Here is a 14,272-nt window from a genome sequence, read left to right as displayed (position 1 = left end):
GCGACCTCACAGCGGCTGTTTACATCACGATGGTGACTGTAGGTGAGTGAAGCTAACAAGCTAATTCATCCTCATATTCACTATTATCTTTAAACAACGTGTGAGTTCTGGTTGGGACCAGTTTCCTCTTCATTATCAGGCTTAGTGACGCAAAACGAACCAAACAGGAGCGAACACTATGCTAAGGAAGTTAGCTTACTCCTGCGAACGTCTGTAGCCCAGATGCTAACCTCAATGTGTATGCTGTTAGACATGGCTAAGCTAACGTTAAACCGATATGCTACACCACTAGCAGGTGATATTAGTGGTGACTGGTGTGTGTTCCCTTTCCAGTGGAGCTGCTCAGCCTGCTGCTGGTGTCGGTGCTGTGGGGGTGCACCAACCCCTTCCTGAAGAGGGGCTCCGAGGGGATAGAGGATGTGACCCGCTCAGGCAGAATGAGCCAGCTGCTGGCCGAGGTCAAGTTCCTGTTCCTCAACACAAAGGTAAAAGCTGACACCAGTTCAGTGCTGCACAGGTCGACTCAGAATGATCTATGTAGCAACTGGAAATCAGATAGATATATAGATACGTAATGGATCCAGAATCAACAGGTGCTTTACAAGTGTGACAGAGGAACACGAGCATGGAGAAAATATAAGATGAACATTGCTAGAAATAACAAATCTAAAAAGAGGCAGATACAAGAAAAGGCAGAAAAGTTAAATGGTCTGTATTAATCTAGTGCTTTTCACAGTCTGATGACCACTTAAAGCTCTTTACAGAACAGCTTTTCAGTCGCCTATTACCACACACATTCATACAGCGCATCTATGTGCAGCAATTTGGGATTCCGTATCTTGCCCAAGGACACTTCAGCATGTGGAAGACTGGGATCAAATCACTGCTGACCTTCTGGTGAGAGGATGACGGCTCTGACCTCCGAGCCACGAAATGATAAGCGTGACCAGAATCATAAAACAGACTCAAGCTAGATGATAAGCGAGATTGAAAAGGTTGGAGTTGTTATGACGATGACCTCAGTGAGCTGGGGGCAGGATGTGGAACCAGAGAGGACTGGGATGTCTTTATATCTATCTAGTGTTGGGATTTTTTGCTATATTAATTGAAACATTAGATGTAGGAATGTCTATCTATGTGAAGTCAACAACTGACTGACAAATCAAAAAAGTTAGAACAATAACAAAGCCTTTTGTTATATAAATAAAGTGCATCTTGAAAAGTGTGATTTAAGAAATATAATTAAAAAAGGGTTAGGGTTCTCAGCTGGTAAAAGCTACCTGTCACACGTGTGATATCGATGCTTTTCCTTAGAATTGGATTAATTTCACTCTCTCTGCCTTCTCCATCAGTACCTGGTCCCTTTCCTCCTGAACCAGTGTGGCTCTTTGGTCTACTACTACACACTCTCCACCGCAGGTGAGCCAGACACTCAAGGTTTTACTTCTTCACAGTCCTCTACTACAGCCCCTTCTCTCTAACAGCAGATGTTTTGACATATCACAGTAGAAGAACAGTTAGAAATGACTAATACAACAATATTTGCACTTATCCAGCCATGACACATTAGTACGTTTACATGGACAGCAATCTTCCGACATTAAACCGATTGAACCAAAGTCTGAATAAGACCGTGCAATGCAAACAGTATTTTCTGATTATCTTAACCTGAGACTCGGAATAAGCAATAATCAAATTAAGACATGTGGAGTATTCTGACCTTTAAAACATTACATGGACATGTTTATGTGTCAATCCCATCATAACGTCATACTGGAGTTTTAGTTCCTTAGTACTAAATTAGATATGTTGTGAAAAAATCTGTTTAACAGCAATATTGATCACTTTATGTTGAAATATTTTTGTTAGCAAATTGCTGCATCTAATATTCTCCCACTCTTTATCCAGAGTTATCTTTCGTTGTTCCTGTGGCCAACTCGCTCACATTCCTTTGCACTCTGCTTACCGGCAAGTTACTGGGTGAAGAGTTCGGAGGCAAACGTAAGTCTGAAATGTCGCTGATACTCATACAGAAGCTTGTTTTCCTGTATCGGGCCAGTTACACAGATCTAAGAATTAAGACACTCCAAGACACAAACTTTGGAAAATGTCTGGAGCAATCAACTCAAACATTTGCATACAGCCCCTTTGGAAAATATCAGGCAAATGTTTGTAGTTCAGAGCATGTGTGAAAGCAGCTTTGCTGTCCTGGTTTTGTTATAACTTCTCTTTTTTAACTTTTATGTTCTGTCTATCCTTCCCCTCCCCTCACTCCGCAGAGGCTGTTGCCGGGATGTTTCTCACCATGGCTGGAATCACTATGTGTGTGATAAGTTCCATCGAGGACAAAGACGCAGGGCAGCAGAATATAACCCAGTCTGTGCACTGACGGAGATCAAAATTGGAGCAAATTCTTTCGAACCTTCAAATGTTTCCTCGGCAGGAAGTGAAGAAGGCGTTAGACGCTGGAGCCAGACTGAAGGGGCCAATTTAGATTCAGAAAATGTCTCCTCGGAGCGACAGTTGTGTTGAATTGTGCCTAAATGAAGCTTCAGAAGACCTGGTCAGAGACTCTCAAACGGAGTTGGACGGGGACGTGAGTTCATGTGGAGTTCACCCCGGAGCTAGGTTAGATTTATGGTGCTCACATAGAGATCGGTGGTTGGTGGTTGTTAACTTTTACTCAGAGGCACCCTGCTGCCCCGCCATGGGACTGGCATCTGCATAAAAATAGAGAACAAATTCAAATAAGGGTGGTGTTTAAAATGGACCAAAGAGATGTCACCTCCTGGTCTAACTGGGACATTAACTGCTGAGCAGGAGGATAATACAGTTCTGTAATGTATATATGATTTAATATTGAAGTGAAGGTACCACTGTTACTGTCTCAAGTTCTTTGTGAAGCAGTAATAAAGCCCAACTAAGTACTTTGAGTGTGAGGGACCTTGTTTTCTCTTTCAACAGTATTCAGAAAGAATTCACATGTATCTTAATGTTTTTATTTTCACAGTTCATTTTTAAATTGACACAGAGCACTGTACAGATGACTGTTGCATCTATTCAGCTTGTCATGTAGTTGAAATAAAATTAAAAAAATGTTAGCAAAACATAATTTTTCATGTTTGTTCTTCACATATCAGACACAGTTAAGACTTCAAATGTCACAAATATTGTCTCTTATGTACACATCGTAAATTAATGCCATCTACTCACATCTAAATCAGAATTTCCCCCTGTAAAACAGTGTGGTCACAATATCATCTACACTTTTCAATATAATGAAATCAAATGCAAATCCCTGTAACAAATACAACCCAAGTGAAGCTTATGGTGTTAAGTTTTATATTAGCCATGCTAGTAGTGTGGCTCTGGGGATGACAATTTATTTACAACCGTTGGATGAATTGCTTTGTCAAATTTTATCCAAAACTATCACAACGTCAAAATTTCAGTTTCAACACTGGTTTATGTTACATCTTCCTCAGCTGTTTGCTGCTAGTCAGGAAGTGTAACTACTATCATACTAACACACTAAACTAGGCCAGTGAAAGCACTGTCACGAGGAGCATGCTAACGTGCAGAATTTGGCATTTAACACCACTGCGCCTGGGTACAGCTTGAAAGAGGTGCTAGCATGGCTGTAGTTCTAAATAAATATATCTAAATACTCTTTCGAAAAGACAGTTTCTATCATTATAGGTTTGTTCGAGTGCTCGTGTTTTTAATATTTAATTGATGCTTACAAAAACAAAATGACTGACGTCTGGCTTATTTTTGACCTTTGCCATCTCTATGCTCGAATGCACAAGATGGCAGCATTCATATCCGGGATATTTTGGCTTCATTTGTGGATAGTGGGAGGAAATGGAGATGTGATATCCATCGTTAAACATAGTCTATGATTTCACACATGATCATTAGTCTTTGCAAATGTATCGTACAACACTTTCTGATATTGTCTCCACTTCCTGTTGGGTTTGTTCTAATTACGTTTGAGCGAAGTCACATTCTTGTCTCTCTTTCTAAAACAAAACAACATAAATTGATGTTACTCGGCTCATCACCACAGTTTAAGTACTATTAACTATAACATTCATTCAGCTGCATAGGTTCTGTTGAAGCAGTAACTGCCTTTTTATCTGCTGTGGGTCAGGGCTCATTATGCTTTATGCTGACGGGACCTTGAATCCTCGGTGCTCCTTATTCACTAGTTGTCCTCCTGGTGGTTCTGTTCTGCTGTGTTTGATGGGACGTCCTGTGGGTTAACCTGTTAGAACAATTCATTAAAACAGTGAAAGCATCTTCACTGGGTCTGGTCATGGTGATGATGACAATGTCATGTGATTACATTGTGAGGTCGGTACACTTACCTTTTCTTCCGTGTTCTTTCCTTGAGAATCCTGAGAAGTGGATGATGAAGGTCTTGGAGGTGTGTGCTTCAGCTCAGGTTCCTTTAGAAACAAGATACAAGGTGACTGCTGACTTCTTGTGTCCATGTACAAATAAATGTAAGAAGTTACTTATACAAAAGTTATATTTAGCCCCTGTCCCTTTGTTAGTAAGTTAACTGGAAGGATGGAACATGTGCCAGGAAGGAATCCATTCAAATTTGGGGTGGATCTGGACAAAGGGCCAGATTCAAGGAGTTTTCTGACTTTCTTTAACATTGTGAGATTTTTTAAATAATGTTAAAGATTTCCTAGGGAATAATTCATGGGTCCCGATGAACAAAATCAGGCATATTTAGGGGACTTACATCTATGAGTGTGTGCAATTTGGTGCAATTGATTTCAAGGGGACTATGCCCTCCACTGAGCGGCATGATTGTTTCTTCAAGTGTGTGTTGCTCTGTGTACCTGTATTTCAGCAGACTTCTCCGTCCAGTTTTCTGTCGCTTCTACACCATTTTGTTGAGATGACTCTGCCTTCTGGAGTAAAAGAAAATATACAAACCCAATTACACAGAATAGATGAACTGAACCTGTTCATTAAGTGAATGAATGTAAAAGACAGTGATTTGGAGCAAAATTAAAATATATAATTGATGCTAACCTGCCGTGTGCTTTGCAGAGGATCATCTCTGTGGTTCCCTTCTTCATCCTCCACTGTTTCTGCCACTCTCTTTGAAAAGGACACAAGGGACAGGTTATTGTTTATTCGTCTTTCAGTGTTATAATATTTTCCCTTGTGCAATATTAACTATCTTTTAACTGCAGCATTGTGCAAAACACAGAGATGAACGTTAACCTGGTCAACAGGAATCTCTGTAGCTGTATTCTCATCCTCCTGCACCTCCTCAGCTCCTCGCACCTCCTCTCTCCTCTTCCGTGCCGCTCTTTTAAAGATGCTGGGCTGGACTGTGATAAACAGACATCAATATTACTCTTATTTTTACTTATTTTGAATATGAAGACATCAGACTATATATTAAGTCAATATCTGATACAGTTCCTGACCAGATCCATTAGTCTTGTCTGACCTCTGTTCTTGCGGATCTTCACCGGCCTGGCAAAGAATACAGACATCTCATCTGCTCCCAGTCTCCTGCTCCTCTGCTGGGAGGCTTGTGGAGGTCCAGCTTCGTCTCCTGTTGACTTTACCCTCCGACCATCTGACTGAGTATTACACATAGAGGGGGGGAAAAAGCCTTCTCACTTGTGTATTCATAGACACCAAACCAATTAACAGTTCCAATATAGATCCTGTAGTGTCAATAAATTCAGAGGATTGAATTGTTTTTACCTCTGGGGAGTCGAGGAGAGCAGAGTCGCTGTACTGGTCTGCTGGACCACTTCCTGTTTTCCTGTTCTGAGAGAGAAATATAATATACATACATATAAATAAAAAAGACGTGACAGATTCGCTTTTCAGTTAGTTTTTGGAATGTTGCTGCAGTAAAACAATGAAAAGAATAATAATCATTGGTATAAATGCAGATTCCAATGTGTTTAACAGTGCACAATTAAAAAAAGGAATAGACAATTGGAATGCTTTAAAGTGTTAATTGATTGTACCTCAGCTCTTCTCATCAGTCTTCTCTGTCCTGGGTAATATCTACATAATAAAGTGTGAAAGAAGTAAGAGATAAGAGTAAATACTATCTTTTTGTTCATTTTCGTTTGCAAAGAAGCTCATAAACATACACGCATACAAGGACTCGTATAGAAGACCCTGCATAACAATACCTGTCTGCAGAGTTTGAAACCAGCAGCTCCACATATGGAAGTTTCTTGAACCTCTCGGTTCCCACGGCAACGTAGCAGTGGCCGGTCTCCAGCTCCCCAGCTGAGGTCACAGTCACTCCCTCCAAAGAACACAACCTGATCACGCAGTATAGAGCTTTGATTTAGTGCATTTCTACAGACGTATACTTATAATTCTGTCAGTGTCACAGACCTGCGCACGGCTCCTGTTCGCAGACAGACCTTCTCTGTGACCAGACTCAGGACCTGCTCCAGATCCTGCTGCGTGCTCCGGGGAATGATGAACCGAAATGGCGGACATAGGATATCGCCATTACGGAAAACACTGAACACAAGAATCAAAGCAGAAGTTTGCGTTTTGTCTTTGAAAACAGGACACAGGAAGACTTTTGGTCTGTCAGTAATTCTTCATGTCTGTATTGACCACGATGAGATGTCCTGTGAAGTCCAGCCAAACATGACCTAATGATGGCGCTAGAGGAAAGGACTGATGGTCACCAATGTTACTACCAATGGGTCCCTACAGGCTTATGTTGGGTATCCACACTGCTTTTGATCCCCTGACTTGTTGATCACCGGGGCAAAGTTGTGTGAAATATCTAAAGAGCTACTTCCCCGGCACAGAACTGACACATTCATGGTCCTCAGAGGATGGCAACTAATGACTTTGATGGTCCATCCTCCGACTTTTCCTCTAGTTCCACCATGGGGATGACATTTACGGTTTTGAGAGAATTATCTAGACAACTATTGTATGGATTGCCATGAAATCTATTACCTAGTATCTAGTTCCCTTAAGGATGATCGGTAAAAACAATGGTGACCCTCAGACCGTTCCTCTAGCGCCACCATCAGGTCCAGTTTGGCTGAACTTTATGATGCATTTTTCTACTAAACTACAAAATACATATGTACATGGACATCCTATTTTAAGTCACTCTGAGATACAGTCTTCATGTTCTAATGTTCATTATGTGTGTGTCTGTCCAACTCACTGTATAATGCAGGGCAGAGGAATAAACTTCCTCCATTTAGCTGAAACATTTGGCCTCTGTGCTGCTTTAGCCTGGAGGAGACATTAAGAAAATCAGATGCGTGGTACGGCTCAACATCATAATGTCATCATTTCTTCAGCAATATTGAACATTCCCTCATTGGATTTACATCATCCATGTCCTGCACAGCAATTACACCGAACGTCCATCACTGCAAAATCATTTAACCCAAATCTGTAATGACTGACTAACTATTCTGCTCATGTCAGCACGAACGCTGCTGCCATGGAAACTGACGTCACGCTGCCACTTCTGCAATGATACTTTAACGAAGCGTATCTGATCCTCTCGGGCTCCGCTCGTACGTTGTCTCATATCAATGAAATCTGCTGCCAATATCCGTGTCTGCTTAGCCAGAATAGCTGGAACAATTCAACTCAGAGCAAAGCTTGTCATTGATAATCTTCCCTTATTGTTTTTGCTTTGAAGGGGCAGCGATTTAATGCATTTACAGTGTCTCCGAGCAGAGAGGCCTGCCCAGACATGCACGCGGCCTGATAACATTGTCCGGAAGTATTAACTCTTTGTTTCGCCGGCAGGATAAGACGCTCACTTATACGGACACACTTCCTGCATTGCTCCACAGCAACCGCAACGCAGGCATGTGAGACTTTAAAACCCCCATGACTCCAGATAAAACAAATCTGCTTTCCACATGGCTGTCACCCAAGGCACACACAATTACTCTGTACTCTTTTATGTTCTGCAGAAAAAGTAACACTGACGGTTTAAGACTGAGAACACAATCTGCGTCTGAAGAACCAGGCGGATGTTGCTGCCAGCTGGTCAGAATACAAAGCGAGCACTTGTGGACTTGAGTGGCTCTGAGTGTGTTCTTGTGTGTGTCGCTCTGAAATCAATTTGAATTTGAAGAGAGCTTACGCCGACAGTAATGCTACATCTTCATCATTTCTACTGGCAGGGAGGTTATGTTTTCTGTCTTTGTCCAAGTGATTGTTGGTTGATTGGTTTGTTTGATTGTTAGCAGGACAACTCAAAAACTACTCCAACAATTTCCATGAAATGTTGTGGAGGCGTGGGGCATGACCCAAGGATCTGGATCCAGTGCATGAGACTCCCAGAGACAGATCCGAATATAAATCTGGATTTAGGACATTTTATAGTGTTTCATAAGGTGAATGTATGCGCCATTTTAGTTAGCTGGAAGGACTTCATATCCCATCTGTCCTAGGAACGCCACGGGATCCCCCAGGAAGAGCTAGAAAATGTGGCTAGTTAGAGGGACGTCTGGGGTACTCGTCCTGGCCAGCTACCTCCACAACCTGACCCCGGATAAGGGCATAGACAATGGATGGATGGACTTTCTTTTACATTGTGGGATGTCTATTTGAAAATTCATTTTCACCAGTTTCCCAGCAAATAATTCATGGATCTTGAAGTCAGGCACATTTAGTGATCTGATCTATAAGTGTGTGCACTTTGTTGCCGCTACATTGAATTTAAGGGGACTGTTATCTGGAAGTTTGCACTCTGCTGAGTGCCATGAGTTGAGTTCAGATTCAATCAGTGAATTAAACATCTGATAATCTCTAGGATTTTCTGATCTCTGTCAATATCCAACAGAAAAACTATTGAAAAACTATTAGAGACATGGGCTAAGAAAGAATACATTATATTTATATATATGAATCCAAAATTCATCCCTTTCTGTTACATTATGAGATTTTTTGACTCAGGGAATAATTCATGTATATTAATGAAAGAAATCAGGCCCATTTGTGGGACTGATATCTTTGAGTGTGTGTCGGTGGGTTTCAGTTATCTCTGATAATCTCTGGGATCTCTGACGATAGCCGACTGTAATTACTGCGTCTAATGTCTCAAGAGAGGCTTGAAAGGCCACCACGGACAGCACAATCATTAGCCTATTATTAACGCTAATTTACATGACAGTCTTCGACACCAGGGGGAAGTTACGAGCAAAGAGTGACCTATGAACATGCACAAAGAAATGTAACTCGTGTCTCCGCCTTTACAGGTAATTGGAAACTTTTATCTGTAATGGAAAATCCTGCTGTCTGACTGGTGGCGCATTCCTCTTGGTTAGACTGGGATTAATGAATGATGGACTGTACTATTAAAAGGAAGTGGCCCATATGAGAAAATAAACCTACCTGGGGTTCTTCACGGGTGGCCGGCTGCTTTTTTGCTCCTACGCTCAAGTAGCTGTTCACAAAGACAACAGATATGATCAAGAAACAAACACAACAATACTTAATCTTTTTTACAAACAAGAAAACATCTGGTTTAAAGACTGTAAGCCTTCTATTAGAGAAATGTCTTCAGTTCTCACTCCAGTTTCTTGAACCTCTCAAAGCCAGCAGCGACGTACTGGGATCCCGTCCGAAGGTCCTGGAGGTCGGCGACCCTGTGGCCCTGCCTCGGGGTGTACAGGGTCCTGATGGCGAGCTGGGCACCGATGTTCTGGGTCACCTCGTTCAGAAAAGCCTCCATGGTGCCCACTTGTCGCTGGTTGACCACGAACCTCCGTCCACTGTAGAAGGGGTCACCATTCCTGTACACCACCACGTTCTTCACCGGAGGCAGGAGGGCGGCGGTGGCTGCAGTGCTACCAGCCATCTCTGAGCCAGCTGTGACACACACACACACACACACACACACACACACACACACACACACACACACACACACACACACACACACACACACACACACACACACACACACACACACACACACACACACACACACACACAGTTCAAAAGGCTTTTGAGAATTGTTCAGTCCACGCACACAATTGTTAAGTCATTTCCAAAGTGGCATTCACTGACCATTTCCACACAACAGATACACTCACACTCTCACCTTTTGGGTCAAACTTGTGCCGAACAACTCATTAATACAAACACATGATCTCTGATCCGTACAGAAGCAGCTCAGTCGGTCACAAGCCGTTGAAGATGAAGGTGGAAGAATAACCAGGGAGATCGCAGGATTGAAGGCAAAGGTGAAAATTGGTCCCCTCCTGTTGTTGTGGAGTGTCTGGACTCCCACTCACCACGTTCTGCTCGTCGCTGTTCCCTCTAACACACTCTCACTCACTACTCCACTGATGGCGGTGAGTATTTCCTGGTTGCCATGGCAGCGTGGCCAGCAATGACTGGCTTTGCGGGTCAAACCATCGGCAGCAACCACAACAAAAGACACAGATAGAGGAGGGGAGAATGGATGGGTGGCTGCGTTGTTAGCTCACTTCAATAGAAATATATCATGGACACAAGCAAGAGCAAGAACCAGTAGGGGACAGAGCCATTACTTTTATTTTGAATGAATGATTGTTGTAGTCTTTTTAAACTAAAACAATCAAAATAAGGCTTCTTTTGGAGGAAAGGGCATCTTGTGATATATTTTTAACCTTTAGTGATACTTTTTAACCTTTTAAGACACTAATAGCATATGAGAACAGCAGTTTAACAGGAGCCTCTGGTGTGAATGAGCGCCCTGCGATGAGTGAGGCGCTCATTCATTGGAGTCCACCGTCTACATGGGAAATTTGAGACTAAACACAAAGTTGTTGCTCATGGGATCCTCCCATGAGCTCCTTTCACTAGAGCTTCTTCCTACACAATAGCTAAGTACCTTGGCCTCTTGCAACTCATGCTACAAGGACAATATAAGTTAAACTAGTGCACTGACAACTAAAAAATAACACCAAAGAGAAACTGTTTCAGAAAAAGACATTTTGTTTTATTTACATTAACAACAAACACGTTTAATCAAACACACGACAAACTTTTTTATAAATAATTTCTTTAAATAATTGTAATAACAGTTTAAACTGCTGATATCACAGTGACTTCTGGTGATGGACAGATGTCCGGCCTATAGCCCCATATTATTAACTTCATACAGATGACTTGTGCTGTCAGGATATGGTCAGTCTGTCCTTCAGTGATAAGTACTGGAGGGGAAAAGAAAAAGGTAAAAATTATCATTGAACGGTAGAGTCCCCACCTTTCGTGCTGTGCTGAACTACAACTAAAATCATCTTGCTCTCGGGAAACAAATATTTCTAAGTGTCATTATTTGTAATTCTAGATTATTCTGTAATTTGTAATTTATGAATTTTACATTTACACTGATAAGTACCTATTAGTATTAAATAGAGCTAAACAAACATAACACAAAAACTGGTGTTCTTTTAAGTTAAAGATGGTGAGCAAAACACTCAAAATACATGACCAAAAATCTATATAGGTTTGGAGTTTACAATTCATATCATTACATACATAGACAAACATGTTTCACTGTGATTTTTCGTGTAGAGCTGCATAATTTTTTTTTTCAAACACAACATCCTGTTTTAACTGATTGCAAATCTAGAATACAGTGAATGTTGTCTTTGTGTTTAAATAAGTCTCATAACCTCTAGAGCGAATCAGACAAACACAAAGTAAACTTCAAGTCCTGTGCGGGTCCTAATAACTTTTGATTATTGATGGTATTTATTGTTATGGTGTAAAGTTAGGGCAGGTCAGTGGGGGAGGGGGGAGTGAGGAGAGAGGGCATGCGGCAACCCGACAGTTCGTGAACGCACGCAGTGGGGAAAGTTTTAACAGAATGAATGCTATTTCTTCGACCTTTTGTCCTGACTTATCTTCTGGGGCCACTGAATAAATTCTGCCTTGCACAGTCGAGGTAATTTTCTTTCAGCAGGAGACTGCCACTGCTGAATGACCGTAAGGAAACACTACATCTCCCCCCTTTCTCCGTCTCACCTTTTTCCTGCTTTCAATGGCCTGTTGAAGCCACACCAGCTCCATGGTCAGTGTGTTTCTATGGAGACGCAGGGCCTCCGGAGTGCGGGGCACCTCCTGAGCCAAGCAGTACTGCCGGGGACCTGAACAGGAGATGAGAAAATTCCAAATGACTGGTAAGGTCTCCTCACTACACCAGATGTGAAACAAAATGTGAAACTACACACAAACCATACAATTATTATGGTTAAAATCTTTACTTCTCCTCCTGTTTTTTTGCTCCACTAAACAAGTGAAAAAAACATCACACTGTGCTGAGACATCCGAACATGTTGACAGTACTTTTTTCAGTGTTTTGGTCAATTTTCTTGAGGCTATTTAAAAATGTAGACTAACTGATCTATGGCATACTAAACTATTCAGGTATCTATTTTTCCAGTGCTTAGACAAGATTTGTGTTGTTACTTTATCAAATTATTAGTCAATATAGACTTTATTTTAAAATGTTCTAGCTTCTAAAAAACTAAAAGTTCTATGCTTTTCCCTTTTATATCTTTGTACATTGCAGATCATTGGTTTCTGTTCTTTTGGCATAATCAAGCAATATGTAGACATCTCCTTGGGTTCTTAAACTGTGCAAGCTTTTTCCTCACACATTTTAATATTCTATACGTTTTTGAAAATAATGAAGGCCAACTCTCACCCTGGTGACAGTGACTGTTGTTCTCATCCAGCTCCAAACTGCTCCAGAGGGTGGTGGAGTCTCCTATGCTGTCCCCTGCCTCTTCATGTTGATCTCCCTCCTGCTCCCTCGGTCCAGGTCCCTCTACGTCTCTGTCACAGTCACTGGAAAGATGGGCTTGGCCTTTGGTCTCTGACCCATCTCTCTCAGCTTCTATCTTCTTCAAAAGGAGAGTCTGAGCTTCCTCTCTGTCCCGCGATGGTGCTGCTGTAGATCTCGGAGGACAGGTGCCGACATTGAGTCCTGGATCTGAAGCCTCGCTGGCATCGCTGCTAGGTCGTGGGAACCGGTCATCCTGATGAAACATGGACATTGAAAGTTTGAGAAACCAATCAAAAAGCAGATGAACGCCTCTTTCATCATGACATGTTACTTACAGTGTCTGTGAAGTGAGGGATGGGGATAACCGTGCTCGTCCACTGCAGGTGCTTCAGATCTCCATCGATCTCTTTCACTATGTCCTCAAAGTCTTCACGTGCACGACCTACTTCCCTTCTCACCAGGTATCCACGTGCACGCACCTAATGAGAAGAGGAGGGGAGAGCACAACTTCAATTTAACATTCACTTCACTAAGGGCCCCTATAGTTGTCCATGTAACTGCCGTTTTAAAAATCTGATTTTCCATGTTACGCAACAGGACATTATTTGTGTTACGAAAGTTATTTTGCTGTAAATACTAATAAACTAGTTTTGTGCATATTAAAACCTAATATTAATAAAGTCATACAATATAATGCCAAGGCAGTTATTACCTGCTCCAGATATTTCTGGTTTATTTTGTTAATATGTAAGTTTAATGCTTCACCTATGCTACGGTCACAACGCAGGACATTTTGCGTATTCAGCTTAAAATATAATCAAAACATAACAGATATTTCATACAAAATCATAAGTTTAAAACAAAGTACCATCATATGCATCACATCCATGTGTTGTTTAAGTGGTTAAATGCATCTAAATAAACATTCACACTTAATTACAGAAAAATCATGCGTCATGTAATCCTCCCAAATACAAATACATGTGGATCGTGTTGGTGATCGTTGCTCTCTGAGGTTTCTACGTGTTCACTGTCAATAGTGTTTGTTTTGGTAGTTGTTCCTTGATGAGGTTTAAGAACTGATGATGTTTCACCTCGTTAAGCCCCATGAGACAAAGTGTGATTTGTGAATATGAGCTATACAAACAGAATTTGACTGATGGACGAGTGATAGCTACAGACACTTGGTGCTAAAGCAATAGCTAACACCAGCAGCTGATTTCAAAGGTTAGCTTGAGTAGCTAAGTACAGCAAGATGTCCGGAGGTTTAAAGACGAAACTCGACTTTAAAGCATGTGAGTAACTTTACGTAGTTGACGTTATTACCTGAAAGTGTGTGAGTCTCTTCTCCCACTTCCTCCTCTCCATTGCTATGGTAACGTGGAGGAGCGTGCTACGGAAAGCGGGAGAAGAAGTCAAACTTTTGATTTGGTTCCGGTGTCAAACTTAAAAAATAAAAGCACCCCGGTGCGGAATTTAAACGTCTGCGTA

General features: G+C 41.6%; 3 protein-coding genes across 3 annotated transcripts; 1 reads left to right on the top strand and 2 right to left on the bottom strand.

The window, feature by feature from the left end:
* The first annotated feature begins 23 nt into the window (after window positions 1-23).
* tmem234 (transmembrane protein 234) lies at window positions 24-3,090 on the top strand. Its single transcript, XM_061082900.1, has 5 exons — window positions 24-42; window positions 334-485; window positions 1,353-1,419; window positions 1,909-2,001; window positions 2,280-3,090. The coding sequence occupies exons 1-5, from the start codon at window positions 30-32 to the stop codon at window positions 2,387-2,389; spliced, it is 435 nt and encodes a 144-aa protein (XP_060938883.1). The 5' UTR covers window positions 24-29; the 3' UTR covers window positions 2,390-3,090.
* Window positions 3,091-4,207: 1,117 nt separating this feature from the next.
* dcdc2b (doublecortin domain containing 2B) lies at window positions 4,208-9,859 on the bottom strand. The gene is made up of 13 exons (XM_061082146.1): window positions 9,573-9,859; window positions 9,394-9,445; window positions 7,199-7,269; window positions 6,397-6,528; window positions 6,186-6,320; window positions 6,015-6,054; window positions 5,743-5,808; window positions 5,447-5,615; window positions 5,248-5,357; window positions 5,049-5,121; window positions 4,857-4,921; window positions 4,396-4,451; window positions 4,208-4,262 (listed from the first exon to the last, which is right to left on the bottom strand). The coding sequence occupies exons 1-13, from the start codon at window positions 9,857-9,859 to the stop codon at window positions 4,208-4,210; spliced, it is 1,311 nt and encodes a 436-aa protein (XP_060938129.1).
* A 1,106-nt stretch (window positions 9,860-10,965) lies between these two features.
* iqcc (IQ motif containing C) lies at window positions 10,966-14,166 on the bottom strand. Its single transcript, XM_061083312.1, has 5 exons — window positions 14,108-14,166; window positions 13,117-13,260; window positions 12,701-13,034; window positions 12,019-12,140; window positions 10,966-11,201 (listed from the first exon to the last, which is right to left on the bottom strand). Exons 1-5 carry the CDS (start codon window positions 14,147-14,149, stop codon window positions 11,166-11,168), a joined length of 678 nt encoding a protein of 225 aa, XP_060939295.1. The 5' UTR covers window positions 14,150-14,166; the 3' UTR covers window positions 10,966-11,165.
* Between the last annotated feature and the right edge of the window lie 106 nt (window positions 14,167-14,272).

Source organism: Limanda limanda, chromosome 12, assembly GCF_963576545.1.
Source record: "Limanda limanda chromosome 12, fLimLim1.1, whole genome shotgun sequence".
NCBI lineage: Eukaryota > Metazoa > Chordata > Actinopteri > Pleuronectiformes > Pleuronectidae > Limanda > Limanda limanda.
Note: the sequence above shows the minus strand (reverse complement) of the source record. Positions and strands in the feature narration are given on the sequence as shown.

Bases quoted from the DNA above. Each gene is read 5' to 3' on its own strand.
- tmem234 (XM_061082900.1), top strand. The intron at 486-1,352 runs GTAAAAGCTGAC...CTTCTCCATCAG, and splicing joins TCCTGTTCCTCAACACAAAG to TACCTGGTCCCTTTCCTCCT. The intron at 1,420-1,908 runs GTGAGCCAGACA...CTCTTTATCCAG, and splicing joins CTACACACTCTCCACCGCAG to AGTTATCTTTCGTTGTTCCT.
- dcdc2b (XM_061082146.1), bottom strand. From the start codon at position 9,859: ATGGCTGGTAGCACTGCAGCCACCGCCGCCCTCCTGCCTCCGGTGAAG. The intron at 6,055-6,185 runs GTATTGTTATGC...TTTATTATGTAG, and splicing joins GTTTCAAACTCTGCAGACAG to ATATTACCCAGGACAGAGAA. The intron at 4,263-4,395 runs TCAAGGAAAGAA...CTAACAGGTTAA, and splicing joins TCATCCACTTCTCAGGATTC to CCCACAGGACGTCCCATCAA.
- iqcc (XM_061083312.1), bottom strand. From the start codon at position 14,149: ATGGAGAGGAGGAAGTGGGAGAAGAGACTCACACACTTTCAG. The intron at 13,261-14,107 runs GTAATAACGTCA...TCTTCTCATTAG, and splicing joins AGAGACTCACACACTTTCAG to GTGCGTGCACGTGGATACCT. The intron at 12,141-12,700 runs GTGAGAGTTGGC...TCTCCTGTTCAG, and splicing joins CAACAGTCACTGTCACCAGG to GTCCCCGGCAGTACTGCTTG.